We start from the raw sequence: 20,599 nt of genomic DNA, 5'->3' as shown, positions 1-20,599 counted from the left end.
GCTCCGGAACAGGCCCCAAGATGGGATCTCATGGATACAGAAAGTTACGGCGGTGGAATTAGGGTTTTGGCTCCGTATCTGGTAGTTTGGCGGTACGTAGGTATATATAGGAGGAAGGACTACATCGGTGGAGCAACAGGGGGCCCACGAGGGTGGAGGGCGCGCCCAGGGGGTAGGCGCCCCCCTACCTTGTGGCCTCCTGGTTGATGTCTTGACGTAGGGTCTAAGTCCTCTGGATCATATTCGTTCCGAAAATCACGTTCCCGAAGGTTTCATTCCGTTTGGACTCCGTTTGATATTCTTTTTCTGCGAAACCCTAAAATAGGCAAAAAACATCAATTCTGGCCTGAGCCTCCGGTTAATAGGTTAGTCCCAAAAATAATATAAAAGTGTATAATAAAGCCCAATAATGTCCAAAACAGAATATAATATAGCATGGAACAATCAAAAATTATAGATACGTTGGAGACATATCAGCGACAACCTATGATAATGCATCATACCGGTTTGTGCCTCAGACCTGGTGTGTGGCTTGGTTGGGCCCTCCGGCTTTAGATGTTAGGCTTAGGTGAGAGGTCTGGGTATTCGGCTCACACTTTCTGCACCCCTTCATCAATGGATAGGAGTAGCGGCAGATGTTACCAATATGGCGGTTTTAGACATATTGATGTATTACTTTGTAAGGTCTTCATTAATAATTAATAAAGTGACTGCATGCATCTCCCAGATGCAGAGGCGGGGGGTCATTCTCCTTTTTGAAAAACATATTGTCTTTACCAAAATCTTGATAGCCACCACTGCCCATGGAATGTGGACGGCACATTCCCCTATCTCCTCTTATGACGAGGCTCGCGAGAGTGGAGAAAGGAGAGTTGCCCAGAACTCCCATGTACATAGTATGCCTAGAGTGTTGCTTTATTGGGAGGAGGGACGAGCATCCAGAGCGTGCACGCAAGCTCCGGTTTGTGGCTAGTGGCGACTATCTTTCTAGTTGTGGTTATTTGCGACCGGGGAAATCTAACACTGATATCTCCCTTAATAAGCACGTGCAACCCCTCATCCAAAGACGACCATCGGCTTGTCCTCCGCCTTGTTTCATCATGGTGGTGGACGACAATCTATGGAGAAAATGAAGTCTAAGCTTCGCAGATCAGGCATGCGCTCATCAATGGTTGTCTCCTCGGTGGGAGCTACGACGCATGCAGACAAGGTTGATGCTCGGCCTTCACCGCAACGCCACTAATCTTATTTGGCCAAAGGGTGGCCATCATTCTTCCTGGCCTTGATACCAATAGGAAGGCAACACAATGTTTGGTTGAAGTTCATGGTAGGATATTGTGAAGACCTCGTCAGCCAAGTGGTCCCGTCCCCGGTGAGGATGAGGTTGACTCAAGTGGAGGCTATTTAGGACTCGATCGTGTTTCTTTATCTTGGTATGGGGTCCTCTTTAGAAAATTTGTGGATGCATATATAATTTATAATTTCTTTTGGTTCCAAAAAATGTTGTGCTCTCATTTTGTGGTGCTTTTTTAAGATAGGGTCATTTTTATCAGTAGTAAAAAGGATAAAGTGTGTTGACCAGATGCCGCACCACACCATACAACTCGGGGACATAGGTTATTTAAATTAAGTCACCTTACTTTCGGTAACTAACATAGGTCAACTTGTTGCCCACAAGACTATCTTAGTATCGCGCGGGTTTATGTCTAACTTTTAAAATATATTGTCCGTCTCTCTTCATCAGTTTGGCCTTTTAAACGAATTTACTAGAGTATGAGTCCAATATAGTATCAGAAACAAGAAATCTCTAGTTCAAGACCCTGCAAATAGGACCATCGGCTTGTCCTCCATCCAAGTAGGAGGAATCCTACTTGGGTGCCTACCAATTCGGCCTCCCCCCTTCCATATTCATACGGAGGGGGAAGGAAGGAGGAGGGAGGAGAGAAGGAAGGGGGAGGCCGAATTGCTCCCCTTCCTTTCTCTCCTCCCCTCTTTCCTTCCCCCTTATTTCGGCCTACATGGGGCACACCAGCCTCCTAGGGGCTAGTCTGTCCCCTTCTTGGCCCATGAGACCCATGTAGTTGCCGGGGGATGCCTAGAACCCCTTCCGGTGACCCGATATGTACCCGGTACCCCCGGAACACTTTTGATGTCCGAATATCATCGTTCAATATATGAATCTTTACCTATCGATCATTTTGAGACTCCTTGTCATGTCTGTGATCTCATCCGGGACTCCGAACAACATTCGGTCACCAAATCACATAACTCATATAATACGAAATCGTCATTGAACGTTAAGCGTGCGGACCCTACGGGTTCGAGAACTATGTAGACATGACTGAGACACCTCTCCGGTCAATAACCAACAGAGGAACCTAGATGCTCATATTGGTTCCCACATATTCTATGAAGATCTTTATCGGTCGTACCGTAATGACTACATTATTCCCTTTGTCATCGGTATGTTACTTGCCCGAGATTCGATCGCCGGTATCTTCATACCTAGTTCAATCTCGTTACCGGCAAGTCTTTTTACTCGTTCCGTAATACATCATCCCGCAACTAACTCATTAGTCACATTGCTTGCAAGGATTATTATGATGTGTATTACCGAGAGGGCCCAGACATACCTCTCTGATACTCGGAGTGAAAAATCCTAATCCCGATCTATGCCAACCCAACAAACACCTTTGGAGATACCTGTAGAGCATATTTATAATCACCCAGTTATGTTGTGACGTTTGATAGCACACAAGGTATTCCTCCGGTATCCGGGAGTTGCATAATCTCATAGTCAAAGGAATATGTATATGACATGAAGAAAGCAATAGCAATAAAACTGAATGATCAATATGCTAAGCTAATGGATGGGTCTTATCCATCACATCATTCTCCTAATGATGTGATCCCGTTCACCAAATGACAACACATGTCTGTGGTTAGGAAACTTAACCATCTTTGATTAACGAGCTAGTCTAGAAGAGGCTTACTAGGGACACGGTGTTTTGTCTATGTATCCACACATGTATCAAGTTTCCGGTTAATACAATTCTAGCATGAATAATAAATATTTATCATGATATAAGGAAATATAAGACAACAACTTTATTATTGCCTCTAGGGCATATTTCCTTTAGATATCAATAGGAAGGCAACACAATGTTTGGTCGAAGTTTATGGCAGGATGTTGTGAAGACCCCGTCAGCCAAGTGGTCCAGTCCCCGGTGAGGATGAGGTTGGCTCAAGCGGAGGCTATTTAGGACTCGGTCGTCTTTCTTATCTCGGTATGGGGTCCTCTTTAGAAAATTTGTGGATGCATATATAATTTATAATTTCTTTTGGGTCCAAAAAAAATGTTGTGCTCTCATTTTGTGGCGCTTTTTTAAGATAGGGTCATTTTTATCAATAGTAAAAAGGATAAAATGTGTTGACCGGACGCCACACCACACCATACAACTCGGGGACATAGGTTATCTAAATTAAGTCACCTTACTTTCGGTAACTAACATAGGTCAACTTGTTGCCCACAAGACTATCTTAGTATCGTGCGGGTCTATGTCTAACTGTTAAAATATATTGTCCGTCTTTCTTCATCAATTTGGCCTTTTGAACGAATTTACTAGAGTATGAGTCCAATATAATATCAGAAACAAGAAATCTCTAGTTCAAGACCCTGCAAATAGGACCACCGGCTTGTCCTCCATCCTTGTGTTGTCATGGTGGTGGGCGACAATATATAGATAAGTCCTCCGTGGAGCTACGACGCATGCAGACACGGTTGATGCCCGACATTCACTGCAATGCCACTAAATCTTCTTTGGTCAAAGGACGGCCTTCATTCTTCCTAACTTTGCTGCCAATAGGAAGGCAACACAATGTTTGGTTGAAGTCCATGGCAGGATGTTGTGAAGACCTCGTCACCCAAGTGGTCCCGTCCCCGACGAGGGTGAGGATGACTCAAGCGGAGTACATTTAGGACTCGATCGTTATTCTTTATCTCAGTCTGGGGTCCTCTTTAGAAAAGATGTGGACGCATCTATATTTTCTAATTTGTTTTGGGTCCAAAAAATGTTGTGCTCTCATTTTGTGGCACTTTTTAAAGATAGGGCCATTTTTATCAGTCGTAAAAAGGATAAAATGTGTTGACCAGACGCTGCACCACACCATATGACTCGCGGACAAATTATCTAAACTAAGTCACCTTGCTTTCGGGTACTGACATAGGTCAGCTTGTTACCCACAAGGCTATCTTATTATCGCGAGGGTTTACGTCTAAATGTTAAAATATATTATCCGTCTTTCTTCATCAGTTCAGCCTTTTGAATGAATTGACTAGAGTATGAATTTAATATGGTATCAAAGACAAGAAATTTATAGTTCAAGACTCTGTCAACGCGGTATGGTCTACTAGAGGCTGGGGCGCCACCTGGTGGCGCCTCCTGAGACGGGCTTGTGCGCGTTTATCTTGTCTCCGCACATTCATCAGTCTCACTCATGTACATCAATATGGGTGTATGCTATAACATTTGGATCTCTTGCTCTCTTGGATGTAGCAATATAAAATATTCATTACAGCCACTTCTTGATGGATCAATAAGAAAAAATGTAAATAAGCTATCCACAGAATCAATTTCAGCGTGTGTATGTAAGATAGGTTGCTCTGTCATCTACAAAACAGAGAGATGAAAAAGGGAGAGAGATCTGCCATTAGATGGAAACCAATTTGCACTTTACACCAAGACTATTTTTTTAAACATGTTCATAACATACATGACATGGATCAATAAGACGACAAATATCGTACTTTCTTTGCGGTCTTTGTTCATCAGTCACATTTACTGATCCAAATTCACTCAACAAGTTCGTTATTTCTAGAGCCATTAATCTATGAACCATGAAGCACCTACAATCAGACATACCATGACCGAGGAGCATAATCAATCTAGCCAGATTGTCAAACACAGTAAGGTGCAAAATCATAACTAAAACACACCGGGGGCAACAAAGAACAGGCACCAATTGACCCAAGTATTTGATGGACATCAGATTTGAGCGGTTCCTTTCCAGTATAGATGCATACTTTGTGATTTACTTGGTGAATGCATTATGTAAATATATCACAATATAAATAGGCCAAGTCATACGGAAATCTGGTGTTATTAACTCAAGAAATACATCAAAACATATGTTCAGCTTACACAAAAGTAGAATGGCTACTCGCTTCTTTACAAACGAAGCCAAGGCCTTACCTGGACATCACCCTGGCATATTTAGCAAGGGATTCATTGTTTTTCTTTAATGCCTGAAAAGCTAGCAGGCGTTTATCTCTTTTACACAAACTAAGTCTGTTACTAAAATTGCAAATACATGGCTCAGCGCTCCAATGAAATGAACCCAATATTAACTAAACTGCATTTCCAATGTTTACTTCCTCAAACAATCCAAATCAGATATATAGAATAAGGGATAGGTAAGAGTTTTTTTGTTACTGTAATCAATAATATCATCAATGTTTCTGGCAGGTAAAACATTATATATTAGGATATCTTGCAGTGCCAATAGCTGAGACGGAAACTATTATATAAGCTCGAAAAAAGATTAAACAATGTAGTCAACAGATAAAAGTAGTCTACAATCGTTTCAAGAAGCTTGTCCAAATTAAGAGTGCTCAGTGACAACCTGCACAGGCATGCCGGCATTTCGTCTCGCTACAGATCAAATAGATCACATTAGAACATAAATTCCTAGCCCTTCATGGACACACCATGGTCAGGGGTGGCACATCAGTGATTTTGGACTTAAGGTCTCAGGTCTGATCATACATAAGCTTCTAACAAACATAAATATTCAGTTCGGTATTTGAGGTGGAAAAGCAACATGGTAGGGAAATATATAGCCAGTAGGTGTATAATTGGAGAATACCCGTAGAAGCTCACTTGAGACTCACAAAAGGGAAAGACGTATGCTTTAATTTGAAACACGGAACATAAAGACGCACATACATGTAACTGAAAAGGACATAGAAGATTATACCTGACATTTATCATCAATAAAATCGACATCAACAGAATTTGATGTTTCTGCAGTGTGGCCATGGTCAGGACTTGACAACGGCCAGGGTGAACCTCACAGATTTACATTTGAGACAACAAATAAATAAGTAAACGGGAGGATCATATACATAGTCAAACTGCATATGTTTTTAACTGTTAGTACATACTATAAGCATGTAATTTTCTGACTCCTCCCGATTTCTCGTTCTATAAAATGAGGCCTAGCAAATGCAGACGATGAGTTCAGTTTAGCAGCTTGTTCTATGGTTGGTGCTAAGTTTAGTGACACACATCGCAGCAAAGAACATCTGCTACAAGTATGGAACATCTATATATCTGATGATTGGGAAGTTCAGATAGCTCTTTTGTTTCTTGCATTAATAAAGAGTGTAGCTGCATGCCTGCATCCAATCTAACTGCTCATTGTCAGTAAAGATTGTACTCCCTCCGTTTTTATTTAGTTCGCGTATTAGCTTTGGTCAAAGTCAAGCTTTGCAAACTTTGACAGAGTTTAGAAACAAAAATATTAACCTATACCATAACAAATCAATACCATTAGATTTATTATTATATGTACTTTCACATTATATAGATTTGTTATCGTAAATATTTATATCGTTTTCTATAAACTTGGTCAAAGTTTACGAAGTTTGACTTCAGTCAACTCTAATATGCAGAGTAAATAAAAACGGAGGGAGTAGCAAGCATATGCCATTACAACCAAAAAGACACAAGTCTATCTGAAATTCTGAATGTGTCATCCCTCTTCAGAAATTTGTTACAGCCAAAAATACCTCAAAGAGGCACAGAACGCTTGAATTTCTGCATAGCAATAAGAGGTCAATTGTCAATTAGTCGAGCGCCTCATGCGCACACCATGGCATCACACCATAACAAACTAAAAAACTTACCTTGTCTTTGAGTTGTTTGAACTTTGAAGTGGAAGGCGGTGCGAAGGAGCCGGTCGGAGAGCCTGGTGCAGGGGAGGGAGAGCAGGCCGGTGACATAGTGGGATAGTGGAAGAGGTGCTTGGCGAGGGTGTCGTTGGGCATGAACTCAGCGACGAACAGGCGCTCGACCCCGTCGCAGCAGTAGCCGATGAGGTTTGCCAGTCGCCGGTGCCACCGCTTCCCGACCCTTGCCTCCTCTTGCAAATAGAACAGATAGCGAGTAAAGCTATCGCACACAGCAGACAGAGGGACTCCGGCGGCTGGTCGGGGACGTACATGCCGTGAACTGCTTCCGATCCAGTTCTTCATGGACGATGACTCCCGCGAGGACTTCCACCTCCTGCCTTTCCATGTTTCTCACAGGTCTGCTGCCACCGCCGCTCGTGTGAGCCTTGTTCAGCGAGGGGGGAGACAAGCAGAGAGAGAGAGGAAGAAGAGGCGGCTGCAGCTGGCGACGTTGAGAGAGAGGAGGCGGTGGCATGTGGGGGGAGAGGTGGAGACGAAGATGTGCGTGTGCGGCCCGATGCGGAGCTGCCTTCGTTGGAAAGGAAACACAGAAATCGCTGCGTATGTAAACAAGAGAAAAGGGCGGTAGCTGCGCTGAGTGCCGGATCTGGTCGAGAATGGTGCTTCTGCCGCGGCCGTGGCCTCTCTGATCTCCTCCCGGTGGCGTCCTAGATCTGGCGATGTAGAGAGAAAGGAGCAGAGGAGACGGCGGCTGCGTTGGCGCGTGGAACGAGAGAAGGTCGCGTGCGTGGGAGAGAATGCGAGACGATCTTTTCTGCTGCGTAGCCCTTCGCGATCGACCTGCTGTCTTTTTGTCGTATGCGTGATGACGTGGCTATCGCCAGAGATGGCTCCTTGCGCCACCGTTAATGGATTGTATATCTATCCCATGTTTAAGGACTAAAAAAGACTACATGCGAGTGAACTTTGTGGTGTTGCCATCTCATGGTAGCCTTCGGTCTCTTCATGGACTATGTCCTGGGCACAACGAAGACGTCCAAATTTTAGTGCCAACCATGTCGGTCGTAATTTTGAATCACCAAGAGGCACCGACAACATCATTGAGTAATTAAAACAGACTAACGAAGCCCATAATCATATACTCCCCCGTTCCGAAATATAAGGTGGTTTAGGTTTTTCAATAGTCAAACACGGGCATGTTTGACCCTTTAGAAAAAATACTATACAATACCAAATTTATACTATTAGATTACCGAAAAAGGCTTACGTCCCGCTTTATAAATAAAGCAACCACCAAGCACAAAGTCAACAAGGTATCATCCAACACACACATACGCAACGCCCCGCTTTATACCATTAGATTAGATTCATCATGAAAACTATTAAATCGTTATAACTTATATCGTGGAACATTGGAAGCACAGTATAAGATCTGATGCCTGTAGCAGGGTGGCAGGGGTAGCTATCCAAATGTAGCTGCTAAAAAGGATTACAATCAAGACATATTGTTCCTAGTTGGCTAATTTAGTAAAATCTTGCACAATATAAACTAAACTATCACCGTTCAAATGTAATGCAAAGGCCTCCCACAGAAGAAAAAGAAAAGGAAAAATACAAAGTAAAAAAAAGTTAGCTATCAACATAGGCAGAATACATTGATGGCTATATTGATAGTCAAAATTTTACGGAAATGTTAACGCCCACACGTGTGGGCGTCTGGCAACTCGACCACACGCATCCATCACCGTTCAACAATTTCTGCACGAATCTTGGCACATTTTGGCTGATTTTGTGTGCCACGTAGGACAAGTCGTGTGTGTGGTGTGTGAGAGTGTTCGCCCACATGCCGGTTGCCCCCCGCGGTCAACGGTTGTCACTCGGAGGCGTGCGGTGGAACTGCTCTGCACCCGCACGCCACGCCCGAACTGCGGTTGCCGTCAACCACGTCGCGCACTTCGCCCCCCTCCCCTCACGGTTCCATTTACTATCCACTTCATTACTCACCCAACCCACCCCGCGGTTCATTCGATTGGAAGAGAAGGCGAGAGGAGAAGGCGACGGCGGAGGCGGAAGAGTCGACGGAGTTCGCGGCCATCGGTGGTGCTTGCCGGACCGGAACGGCCTCGCCGGAGCGCCTGCAGATTGAAGGTAATGCTCGCTCCCACTCTCACAATCCTTGCCTGCATTTTTCTCCCCTTCCCTCGGTGTTCGATGCTTCGCTCGAGATTCGTAGAGATTCAGGCGATTTGGCGATGCGCCGGCGTTGCCGCCGGCGGCGGAGTCCCATGCTTGCCGTTTTTGGTGGCACTGGGCAGTTTCGTCGCCGCCGCGGTGGCGGTCTCGCCGGGGTGGTTCTGCCTGTCCGGAGACACACACTGGTTGTGCCTTGAGATTGGGCCGTTGTTTTTCGGTCTGATAGTTGCGCATTGCTTCGAATTGGTATTTGCGATCAGTTCGGGGAGAATTTTGGGGATGAATTTCAAGTCATTATAGTTGCCATTGAACCCTAGATCTAGTTAGTTGTTTTCCAAAACTGCAGTATGAAGGCAAACGCGGTGGTTTGAGTAACTATCATGACTGTATGGCAACTAATTTTTCTGAATGAATGTGATAGTTGCCACAAACATGCTTTTCCATGCGGCAACTATTTTCTTGAATGACTGTGATAGTTGCCACAAACATTCATTCCCATGCGGCAACTAATTTCCTGAATGACTGTCATAGTTGCCACAAACATGCTTTTTCCATGTGGCAACTAATTTCCTGAATGACTGTCATAGTTGCCACAAACATGCTTTTTCCATGTGGCAACTAATTTTTCCTGACTAATTGTGATAGTTGCCACACTGTAGGAATGGTAAAGTACAGTAAATCGGTGGTCACTGCAGTTTCAGTAACCAATTGGACTGGATGGCAACTAATCTGCACATCAACTATGCATGTTGCCACCTGGATAGTATATTCTTGTGGCAATAGAGTATGAACACACTGTGGCTGTTGCCATGTTGTAGACAGGATAATGTGGCGAATGGCTGCATAACATGGCAACTAATTTGCACATCAACTGTGTCAGATGCCATATATATGCTTTCCATGTGGCAAGTCTTTGTCTATTGCCATGTTACAGTCAGTACAATGTGGTAAATTCATTGTACGGCAGACGCAATTTTTGTGTTTCTGCCATGCTGACTTGTGATATCTGAACACAATGTGGCAATTTTCAGGTTGTTCATTAGATGTTTTTCATCGCTTTTGTGCTATCTGAACACACTTGTGATATTTGTGTTGCATTTTAACATGGCAATTTCAACCTAGCACATTTTTGCCATTGAAACACATGGCAAATCATTTGTTGTACGAGGACAGGGTGTGCGCTGCCACATGTTAGGTTTCTGCAGTGGAGGATTTTGTGACTTTCTTTTCGTACTATCTTGTGCTAACATGGCAATTTCAACATTGTTGTTTTTAAGTGCATTTACGATCTGTACATTTTTTTTCAAATGTGACCAATGTGCTTAATTGCCATATTTATGTTTTCGACAATCATAGGGGGGGTGTGTGCGTGTTCATGTGATATTTTTGCATTCACTATTTGACATTTTTTTTCACTCGAGCCCATGCGGCAAGGACATTCTGTTAGGTGGCAACTGCTTACTTCCTGCAATTTCATTTCCACAGTGACAATTTGGTCTGTTCTTACCTCAGCAGAATGGTTCGCGGCGATCATCAAAACGATGATGATGATTTCATGGATCCACCACAGCGGAATCGGGCAACTGGACGGCGAAAAGAGGGCGACGAGGTAACTGTCCACACACCCTCTTCCTCCTGCATATGTTATTGGTTGCCACCTCGAGCTTTGCAGTCGTCTGTCATGAACTAAAATTTCATGACAGTGAAAACATGGCAACAACTAATCATTTGTCTATTTTTTGCAGAAGAAGAAACGTACTTGCAACAGGGCCTCCCAGGAACGGCTGACTTCATTGACTGACAGATTTACTGACGATCAGAAGGGAGCTGCTGCTGAGATGGGTATGCAGGCTATGATGAATGTCCGGTGCACGGATCTAGTCAACCCTGTGTGCGACTGGCTTGGTGAGATTTACGACCCCCCTCTAGGGAATTTGTGATTCCGGGACGTGGAAGACTGCCGTTGGACGAGGAATCCGTGTTCTGCACTTTGGGTGTGCCCCGTGGACAAATCAAAGTCCCGTATGAGGTCAATAACAAGATCGAGGAAACGTTGTTCCCCCGTTTGTTTCCTGGGTTGGAATCCATGCCGAACACGTCTGTACTGGCAGATTCGCTGCAGGCCATGACAACACATGGCGAGGTTTTTAAGATGAAACTACTCATGTACCTCATCTCAGCTATTTTCGCGCCGACCACTTCTCTTCGCCCAAGCAACAAATGCTTCCCCATCCTGGTGAATGATCTATCTTTACTACATTATTTTTCCTTCAATTTTTTTTGCTCCGATGTCATGTGCAAGCTAGTCACTGCCAGTGTTTTTTGATGTTTTTCCCATTTGATTTTCTGATGCGGCAACTCGTTCTGAATTTTGTGCGGTGCAGGCGAATCTGAAAGATGTGAAGAACATGAATTGCTGTAAGTTCATTGCCGACTTCCTGCATGATGCATTCTCAAGCAAGATGTACCAGAAGGGTTGTCGACTGCATTTAATGGTATTTTTTACCAGTCCTTTCTATGAACACTCTTTTTTAACACCTTTTTATTCATGCATGGCAACCTGATTATAACAAGATGGCAACTGCCATAATGACAATATGGCAATTGTCATCATGACAATATGGCAACTGCCATCATACTATGATGGCAACTACCATCATGACAATGTGGCAACTGCCATCATGACAATATGGCAACTGTCATCACACTATGATGGCAACTAGCACATACAGATGGCAACTTGTTCTTTCTCTCTTTTTTCATGCACTTCAACTTGATGATCATAGGAACATATATATTATCCTGTTTTTTCATAAAATACCATGATCGCAACTGATATTTCTTTCTTTTTAAAATTATTGTACATCAGCTCATGTACGTCGACTGTCTTGATCTGTCCACCGTGGATTTCACTGGGACAGGAGGCCCGCCGTCTACGCACAAGTTTGCTGTTTCTGCGTGGACTATCGATGCTGTCAAGGCTGTGCTTGCTACGGACAGGATAACTGATACCAAATATGGAAAACTGCAGGTTAGTTCTGGTTTCTTTCTCTACACGGCATTCTTACAAATTTTTGCGGCATAACATATCGTCGTGTGGCAACCGTCTGTGGTTATCGTCGTGGGGAGATAAGGGGTGTGGTTTGCGGTGGGAAGGCCCTACGGATCTGCCCTACGAATCTGCTCTACGAATCTGCTCTGGTTGCCATGGCAACCAGAGAAGGCCGGCGATGGAGGTAGGGGTTCGAGAGGTGGGAGAAGATGGCGGCAGTCGGGATTGGGGATCGATCATAGGCCGGGACGGCTGGGTCGTGCGGGCTGCTGGGTCCTCTGGCCCGAACGTGCGGGCGGGGTTGCCACACACCGGACGTGTGGGCCGTGCCTTTGCGCGCCCGGACGCGGTCGTGCGGGCTGGTTCCTGTCCATGCCACACGAGGCGTGTGTCACAACTATCCGATACACCACACGTGTGGCAGTTATCGGCGTCCAAATTTTAAACATAAAACTTGCCAAACTGTGATTCCAAAACAGAACTACACCATTGCAAGCGAACTGAAAGAGTAGATAGTTCCCGGTGATGTTCTTCCAGCTCCAATAGTCCATGACTCACAACAATCAATGTTAAACAACAGTTAGTTCCATATACCATAAATAAAGACACACATATATATAAAGACATTTTTTCGAAAGAAAAAAAACCCATATATAAAGACATAATATTGCAGCCAAGACTACAGCAGGTACATTTCCATCACAAGTCCAACAAGATAACAGTAGTCATGGGGAGCCTATTTAGTTCCATGAGATTAAGTACATTAGCAACCTCTAGATAGCTCAACTTGTCATATAGGCAACAAATCAGAGTCTACAGCTGAAATATAATTGCATCAAACACTACTTAGCTCCATGAAGAGACGCATTAGCAACCACTACATAGGTCAATTATAAGCATAGGTGCATCAAAGTTCATAATTCAAATAAGGACCAGTTGACCTTGATAAGCATCTTAACAGCACCACAGGTAATTTCATCTTCCTCTCCACCGTTCCCATGTGGAGTGAAATTAATGGTTCGTGTAGCAGAGGCAGTTGCCACATCACTAGCCTGGGTAGCAATCATTAATAAAAGCATATCCTTCATCCCAACAGTTACAACACGGCGCCACAACTGGAGCATTCCAGTACCATCACAGATTACACCACCTGCTTTGCTATCATGAAGCACCAGGCGATCCTGAATCCTGGAGGTGCAAGCTGTGATTTCTCCATAGAAATCTCCTTTGAGAACCTTGATTTCAAGGGTAGCCTCCACTGCAAGTTTAACAACTGCAAATTTCACCTCTACAGTGCTCAGCCTGCTATCGAGGTCTTCACATCCAACATGACCATGTTCCTCCCCTCCCATTAATATGCCATCAATCACACACAGTCCCTTGCTAAGTTCTTGGTCTTTCTTCCCTTGGTCATCCTTGATCTTAAGATCCACCTCAAAATATATACTATCTAGTAACACTAGTCCTCGAGTTGGTCCAGTCAAGATCAACGATTGATCCTATGAGAAAAGGTCACATAACAGATTAGCAGTAACCTCATCTGGATAACGCAATGGAAGTAAAAACAAGCATCGGAGGAAAGTTGTTGTCATGCATGCAAGTATAAAACTGTTTTTAAAGATTTGCACTGATATCTGATTGTATGTGAGCATGTTCGGTTCTAATCTGCTCCATACCATATTCAAAGCATATTTTCTTATGATATCATGACCACTCATTTTTTTAATCTTACTAAGGGCTTTTTTGGTACAAAGGATATTCATACATGTTTGGGAGGATTTAAACCCTTAATATTTTTTCCTATGTAGGTTGTTTGACTTGTAAGATTGAATCACATAGGATATTTTCCTACCGATACCTTTGCACTACAAACCACAAATTTCAAACTGAATTTTACATCGACTCAAACCTCTAGGAAAGAAACCTTTGTTTATGTTATTGTGCAATCAAACAAACTTTGGCAAAAATTAATGCCACTAAAATCCTGCGCTTTTTTCTATTCATGCCTTTTTGGAATTCTGTGATTCAATAGGCCCTAAAATTTACAAGGAAATGGAAGGTTGCAACCTCTGTTCCACCATAACCATGCATTATTCTTATGCTTAAATATGTGTAAACAACAAGAATACATTTAACTATCCTTGCGTATTATTATGAATACCAAGACATGATTGTATGACGATCCAGCCATACAAAACAACAAGCATAAGCTTCATTAACAATACTTGCGTATTTTTATGAATGAATACCAAGAGATTGCAACCTATAATCTGATGATTAAAAAGGGAAACCCGGTGCACGTAGCTCCCGCTTGCGCAAGGTCCGGGGAAGGGTCCGACCACTTTAGGTCTATAGTACGCAGCCTTTCCCTACATTTCTGGAAGAGGCTGTTTCCAGGACTCGAACCCGTGACCTCATGGTCACAAGGCAACAACTTTACCGTTGCGCCAAGGCTCCCCTTCAACCTATAATTTGATGATTGAGCCATACAATTTCCAACACCCTATAATTTATTCCCGGAGCAGAAATGTAAAAGAACTGACTAGCCAAGGAAAAAAAGCGGCCATCACCGCACAATGAGAAATGACTTGTCGTAAGTAAGTATATGGTCTTCAAAGAAAAGATGTACTACCTCTGAGTTGATGAGCTGGTAATCCTCTCTATGGCGCCGGAACAGATAGACACACTTGAAATCGAGGTAATCTCTTGCAATCATGATACCATACACCTTTAACGGAAATCCCATATCCGAAGAGGCTATCTTCACTGAGAGGATGTTTACAGAGTCAGACACGTCGTACACCTGTCTTCCGAGTGAGTTGGTGTATTTGGATGGTGTTTTGTGAGTGTATCGCATTGGAGCCAGAGGAGCTGCATGCGTGCGGTAGGAGAAATCAAAATCGCATTGGAGGGGCAATTAAACATGCATTACATGGGGGAATCAGGAGGAATTGGATTTGGGACTTACACTCCTGGTCAATGTCAAATTTGGACATGTCCCTGTTGTAGAATCGGGTGTAGCAGACTTCCCCCGTCTTGGGATCGTACTCGCGGATCCTGTCGATCACGGCCTGATGCGCTTCCTTTCTCCGCCTCAATTTCTCCATCTTCCGCGCATGCTCCGCCGCCTTCTCCTCAGCCTCCCGCCGCCGCCTCTCCGCCGCTGCCGCCGCTTCGGCCACAACCTCCGCCTCGTCGTAGAAGAAAGGCTCTAAGCAGCCACTCTCGTCTACTACCTCCTCCACCCCTAGGCCGCCTTCCGCTATGAGAACACTTAGGTCGCCTTCCGCCATGAGAACGCCGCCGAGGTCGAGCAAACCCTGTCGCGGCTTCTTTTGAGAGACTGCATCGCGGCTCTCGGACTGGTAGGCCCATTTTTTCTTTCTAAATTTTAAATGAGCAATTAAAATCAAGTCTCAACATTCATACAGAAGGATATAGAATAGCAAAATTGCGAAAATCGAATCCAAATAAGAAAAAAGTCCATTTTACTACCCTGAACAAAGTTGGTGGTTCACATAACCCCCTGGTACCGTCGATGAGGGTTTAACCATCAAACCAATCTCATGTATATGTAGTGATGCACCGGACTCGTCTAACCGTGTCCATGGTCTTGACGACCTGTCACTTATTCTGGTTGGTGAGGCTGTCTAGTGCTCGGCTGTTAAGGCCGCCGCACATTCTTCCGCGTGTAGAGAACGCTCAATATTTCCACTAACTGTGATGGTGCCGCGTGGACCGGGCATCTTAAGCTTGAGAGAAGCATAATGCGGTACTGCATTAAAACGAGCGAAAGCCGCTCTTCCGAGTAGTTCTTGATAGCCACTTCGGAATGGAGCGATGTAGAAAGTTAATTTTTTGCTTCGGAAGTTGTCGGGAGAACCGAATACAACCTCTAGTAATAGAGAGCGCGTACAGAGGGCCTCTGGACCTGGTATTACTCCCTTGAAGGTAGTATTACTATGGCTTATTTTTGTCGGGTCTATCCCCATTTTGCGGACTGTGTCCTGATATATCAGGTTTAGACCACTGCCGTCGTCCATAAGGACTCGTGTGAGGTGGTATCTGTTTATTGTTGGGTCTAACACCAAGGCAGCCAATCCTTCATGCCGGATGTTTGTCGCGTGATCCCCGCGAGTGATCGGGCAGACCAACCAGGGGTTGAACTTAGGAGTGACAGGCTCTATGTCACGTATGTCTCGGAGTGCATGTGTGCTTCTCCTCTTTGTCACATGGATCATGTTTACTGTTTTAACCTCTGGTGGGAATTTTTTCGGTCCTCCAGTGCTTTGCTGGTGTGACGCACCCGATTCAATCGTACACTAATCATACACGCAAATGTGTACGATCAAGATCAGGGACTCACGGGAATATATCACAACACAACTCTACAAATAAAATAAGTCATACAAGCATCATATTACAAGCCAGGGGCCTCGAAGGCTCGAATACAAGAGCTCGATCATAGACGAGTCAGCGGAAGCAACAATATCTGAGTACAGACATAAGTTAAACAAGTATGCCTTAAGAAGGCTAGCACAAACTGGGATACAGATCGAAAGAGGCGCAGGCCTCCTGCCTAAGATCCTCCTAAACTACTCCTGGTCGTCGTCAGCGGGCTGCATGTAGTAGTAGGCACCTCCCGAGTAGTAGTAGTCATCGTCATGGTGGCGTCTGGCTCCTGGGCTCCAACGTCTGGTCGCAGCAATCGAGTATAGAAAGGGGAAAAGAGGGAGCAAAGCAAGCGTGAGTACTCATCCAAAGTACTCGCAAGCAAGGAGCTACACTACATATGTATGCATTGGTATCAAATGGAATAAGGGTATCATATGTGGACTGAACTGCAGAAAGCTGGAATAAGAGGGGGATAGCTAGTCCTTTCGAAGACTACGCTTCTGGTAACCTCCATCTTGCAGCAGGAGAAGAGAATAGATGGTAAGTTCACCAAGTAACATCGCATAGCATAATACTAACCGATGATCCTCCCCTCATCGCCCTGTGAGAGAGCGATCACCGGTTGTATCTGGCACTTGGAAGGGTGTATTTTATTAAGTATCCGGTTCTAGTTGTCATAAGGTCAAGGTACAACTCCAAGTCGTCCTGTTACCAAAGATCGCGGCTATTCGAATAGATTAACTTCCCTGCAGGGGTGCACCACATTTCCCAACACGCTCGATCCCCTTTGTCCGGACACACTTTTCTGGGTCATGCCCGGCCTCGGAAGATCAACACGTCGCAGCCCTACCTAGGCACAACAGAGAGGTCAGCACGCCGGTCTAAATCCTATGGCGCAGGGGCCTGGGCCCATCGCCCATTGCACACCTGCACGTTGCGTACGCGGCCGGAGAGCAGACCTAGCAACCTCCATTACAAAGGAAGTTGCGTTACGCGGTCCAACCCGACGCGCGCCGCTCAGTCGCTGACGTCATGAAGACTTAGGCTGATACCACGACGTCGAGTGCCCATAATTGTCCCTGCGTAGATGGTTAGTGCGTATAGGCTAGTAGCCAGACTCAGATCAAATACCAAGATCTCGTTAAGCGTGTTATTTTGAAATAACCACGAACACTGACCAGGGCCAGGCCCACCTCTCTCCTAGGTGGTCTCAACCTGCCCTGTCGCTCCGCCACAAAGTAACAGTCGGGGGCCTTCGGGAACTCAGGCCCACCTCTACCGGGATGGAGCCACCTGCCCCTTCAGCCCCCAACATCGGAATCACTCGCGGGTACTCCTACAAGCCGACCCGACTTTAATCACCACCTATATAGCATGTATATATGTATAAGTATATACCCGTGATCACTTCCCGAGTGATCACGACCCGATAGTATAGCATGGCAGACGGACAAGAATGTAGGGCCACAGATGATAAACTAGCATCCTATACTAAGCATTAGGATTGCAGGTAAAGGTAACAACAGTAGTAGTAAGGACAAGCTATGCATCAGGATAGGATTAACGAAAAGCAGTAACATGTTACACTACTCTAATGCAAGCAGTAGAGAGTAGAGTAGGCGATATCTGGTGATCAAGGGGGGGCTTGCCTGGTTGCTCTGGCAAGAGAGAGGGGTCGTCAACACCGTAGTCGTACTGGGTAGTAGCGGCGTCGGTCTCGGTGTCTAGCGAGAGAAGAGGGGGAAGAAACAATAAATATAATGCAAACAAAAGCATGACGATACATGACATGACAAAGCGTGATGCTAGGTGTGCCCTAACGCAGTACGAGGTGGTACCGATGAAGGGGGAAAACATCCGGGAAAGTATTCCCGGTCTTTCACGTTTTTGGACAAATGAACCGGAGGGGGAAAGTTGCGTGTTTGCTATGCAAGGGATGCGTGGCGGACGAATGCGTTGCGTATCCGGATTCGTCTCGTCGTTCTGAGCAATTTTCATGTACAAAGTATTTTCATCCGAGATACGGATTATTTTATATTAATTTTCAAAGTTTTAATCATTTTCTAAATTATTTTAATTTGAAAATTAAATGTTAAATTGCTATGAGTACACATAAGTGTACCCACAGATGGGCTTGTGTGGCTGACCAGTAGGCCCAGTTGACTTGGTCAACTGCCCAGTCAGTAGAGACTGACTGGTGGGCCAGTCAAAGTCAATAGCCCAGTCAGCATTGACCGTTGACTTGTCCAATTGACCAGTGGGTCCCTAGTGTCATTGAAACATGGACTAACTAACAGTTTAAGTAGTTATTAGGTTAATTAAACTTAATTAGATTTATTAAACATGATAGTTAAGTTAATTAACTTGGTTAATTAATTAATTTAATTATTAATTTTTTTTATTTTTTTTAACATTCTGGGTGTGGGGCTCGCTGTCCAGTGGCACAGATGCCAATCGGGGCGGTTACGGGCGCTGGGGTGCAACCCGGGGCGACAGGGTAGCCCGCCTGATGACGCGGGGCGAGCAGGGGGGTCTGCGGGCGTGGGCCGGCTGAAGCGGACGCCGGCCGGTGAGTAGTGGCAGGCAGGGGGGCCACGACAGTCAGCGCGAGGCCATAGCCACGGCCGGTGGCGGCCTCGGCGGGTGCGGCCAAGGAAGCGGGAGGCGGGGTCGCGCCGCGAGCAAGGGCACGCGGCCAGGGCACTAGCAGGTAGCGATGGCAGCGTAGGGAGGGGGCACAGCGGGAGAGCAGCAGCAGAGCTGCGGGAGTCGGCGCGATAAGGGGGGGCAAGGCAGGGCCTGGTCGACGTGGGTGAGTGGCCAAGGCACACGTGGGCGGGCGGCGAGCGCGGCCACAGCAGCAGACGCGCGCTGGCCGGCGAGCAGGGGATGGTCCAGGCGTGGTGCAGGGTGGATGCCGCGGCCAAGGGCATGGCCGAGCGGCAGCGGGCGCGGGCGGCGGGCGCGTGGGCGGCAGTGACCGCGGGGAAAGGAAGAGAGGGGCCTCACAGGTTGGTGTAGGGGTTCGGGCAGCGAGTGTTGAGGAGGAGGTCGGGGCAGCGAGCACGACGCGGACGAGGTGGCGCGGGTCGGGCGGCGCCGGCGAGGCGACGGGTGGACGGTGACCCGAGGCAGGGGCGCGACGTCGAGGCGGCGGGGGCGTCCAGCGAGGCGGGGCGACGGGGAGAGCGGCTTCGGGCGACGGCGATGGGTCGACCCGATCCGATCTGGATCGGGTGAGAGGGAGAGACGAGGGAGTGGGGGGAGTGGGTGCGGTCATGGGGGGTTAGGGTTTCGCTGGGGGGTTATAGGCCAGGGAGGGAAGCTGGGCCAGCCTGGCAATTTCGGCCATTTGGGCCAAGTGGCCCAGGGGGTTTCTACCTGTTGTTTTATTTTATTCTTATTTATTCTTTTCTGTATTATTTTAGTTCCACTTGGCTATAGTTTAGATAAAATACAAAACTAGTTCCTAATTTAGTTTCACAAATATGTCACTACCCATTAGTTCGCGCAATTAAATAAATTAGCTTAATATTTTATTAACTGAAAAAGGCATTTAATTATCTGTTTCTACAATTGTTTTATTTATTTTAGAATACTTAAACATTTTGTAAAAGTGTGGTTACTTCACCAAAATAATGTATGGATTATTCCGCAAACCGAACGTTTTAGTTTTAATGTTTGAAAACTTTTGATGTTTGCCATTAACTCAAATTTGAATTTGAATCGTTTTGAACAAACGCGAGATTATCAACAGTAACCGAGGTGACGTGGCATCATTAGCAGAGGTTCACTGTAGCTTAATTATCCGGGTGTCACAGCTGGCGAGGTTCGTCCTCGTCTTCACTTGGTGTCTCCCCTCCCCCCTTGTGTTCGGCATTTAGCTTACCGGCCTGCTTGAAGACCCAGCATTCTCTGTGGGTGTGATTTGCAAGTTTGTCGGGGGTGCCGTGAATCTGACATAGTTTGTCGAGAATCTTGTTTAG

The 20,599-nt window shown here is 45.6% G+C and overlaps 1 protein-coding gene and 1 long non-coding RNA gene across 2 annotated transcripts; both read right to left on the bottom strand.

The window, feature by feature from the left end:
* Positions 1-5,144: 5,144 nt before the first annotated feature.
* LOC125550112 lies at positions 5,145-7,781 on the bottom strand. The gene is made up of 2 exons (XR_007301537.1): positions 6,968-7,781; positions 5,145-6,878 (listed from the first exon to the last, which is right to left on the bottom strand). It is a non-coding gene; the product is annotated as an uncharacterized LOC125550112 (long non-coding RNA).
* Positions 7,782-13,085: 5,304 nt separating this feature from the next.
* On the bottom strand, positions 13,086-19,546 carry LOC125532744. The gene is made up of 4 exons (XM_048696679.1): positions 19,026-19,546; positions 15,187-15,602; positions 14,851-15,089; positions 13,086-13,717 (listed from the first exon to the last, which is right to left on the bottom strand). Exons 1-4 carry the CDS (start codon positions 19,544-19,546, stop codon positions 13,133-13,135), a joined length of 1,761 nt encoding a protein of 586 aa, XP_048552636.1. The 3' UTR covers positions 13,086-13,132.
* Between the last annotated feature and the right edge of the window lie 1,053 nt (positions 19,547-20,599).

The sequence above is a fragment of the Triticum urartu genome, chromosome 1, assembly GCF_003073215.2.
Source record: "Triticum urartu cultivar G1812 chromosome 1, Tu2.1, whole genome shotgun sequence".
In the NCBI taxonomy this organism is placed as follows: domain Eukaryota; kingdom Viridiplantae; phylum Streptophyta; class Magnoliopsida; order Poales; family Poaceae; genus Triticum; species Triticum urartu.
This window is presented reverse-complemented; position numbering and strand designations above follow the sequence as displayed.

Coding starts and splice junctions, on each gene's coding strand:
- LOC125532744 (XM_048696679.1), bottom strand. CDS start 19,546: ATGCCCTTGGCCGCGGCATCCACCCTGCACCACGCCTGGACCATCCCC. Junction 15,603..19,025: donor GCGAGCCCCACACCCAGAAT/GTTAAAAAAAAT, acceptor TTTAAAATTTAG/AAAGAAAAAATGGGCCTACC. Junction 13,718..14,850: donor ACCAGCTCATCAACTCAGAG/GTAGTACATCTT, acceptor CTTTTCTCATAG/GATCAATCGTTGATCTTGAC.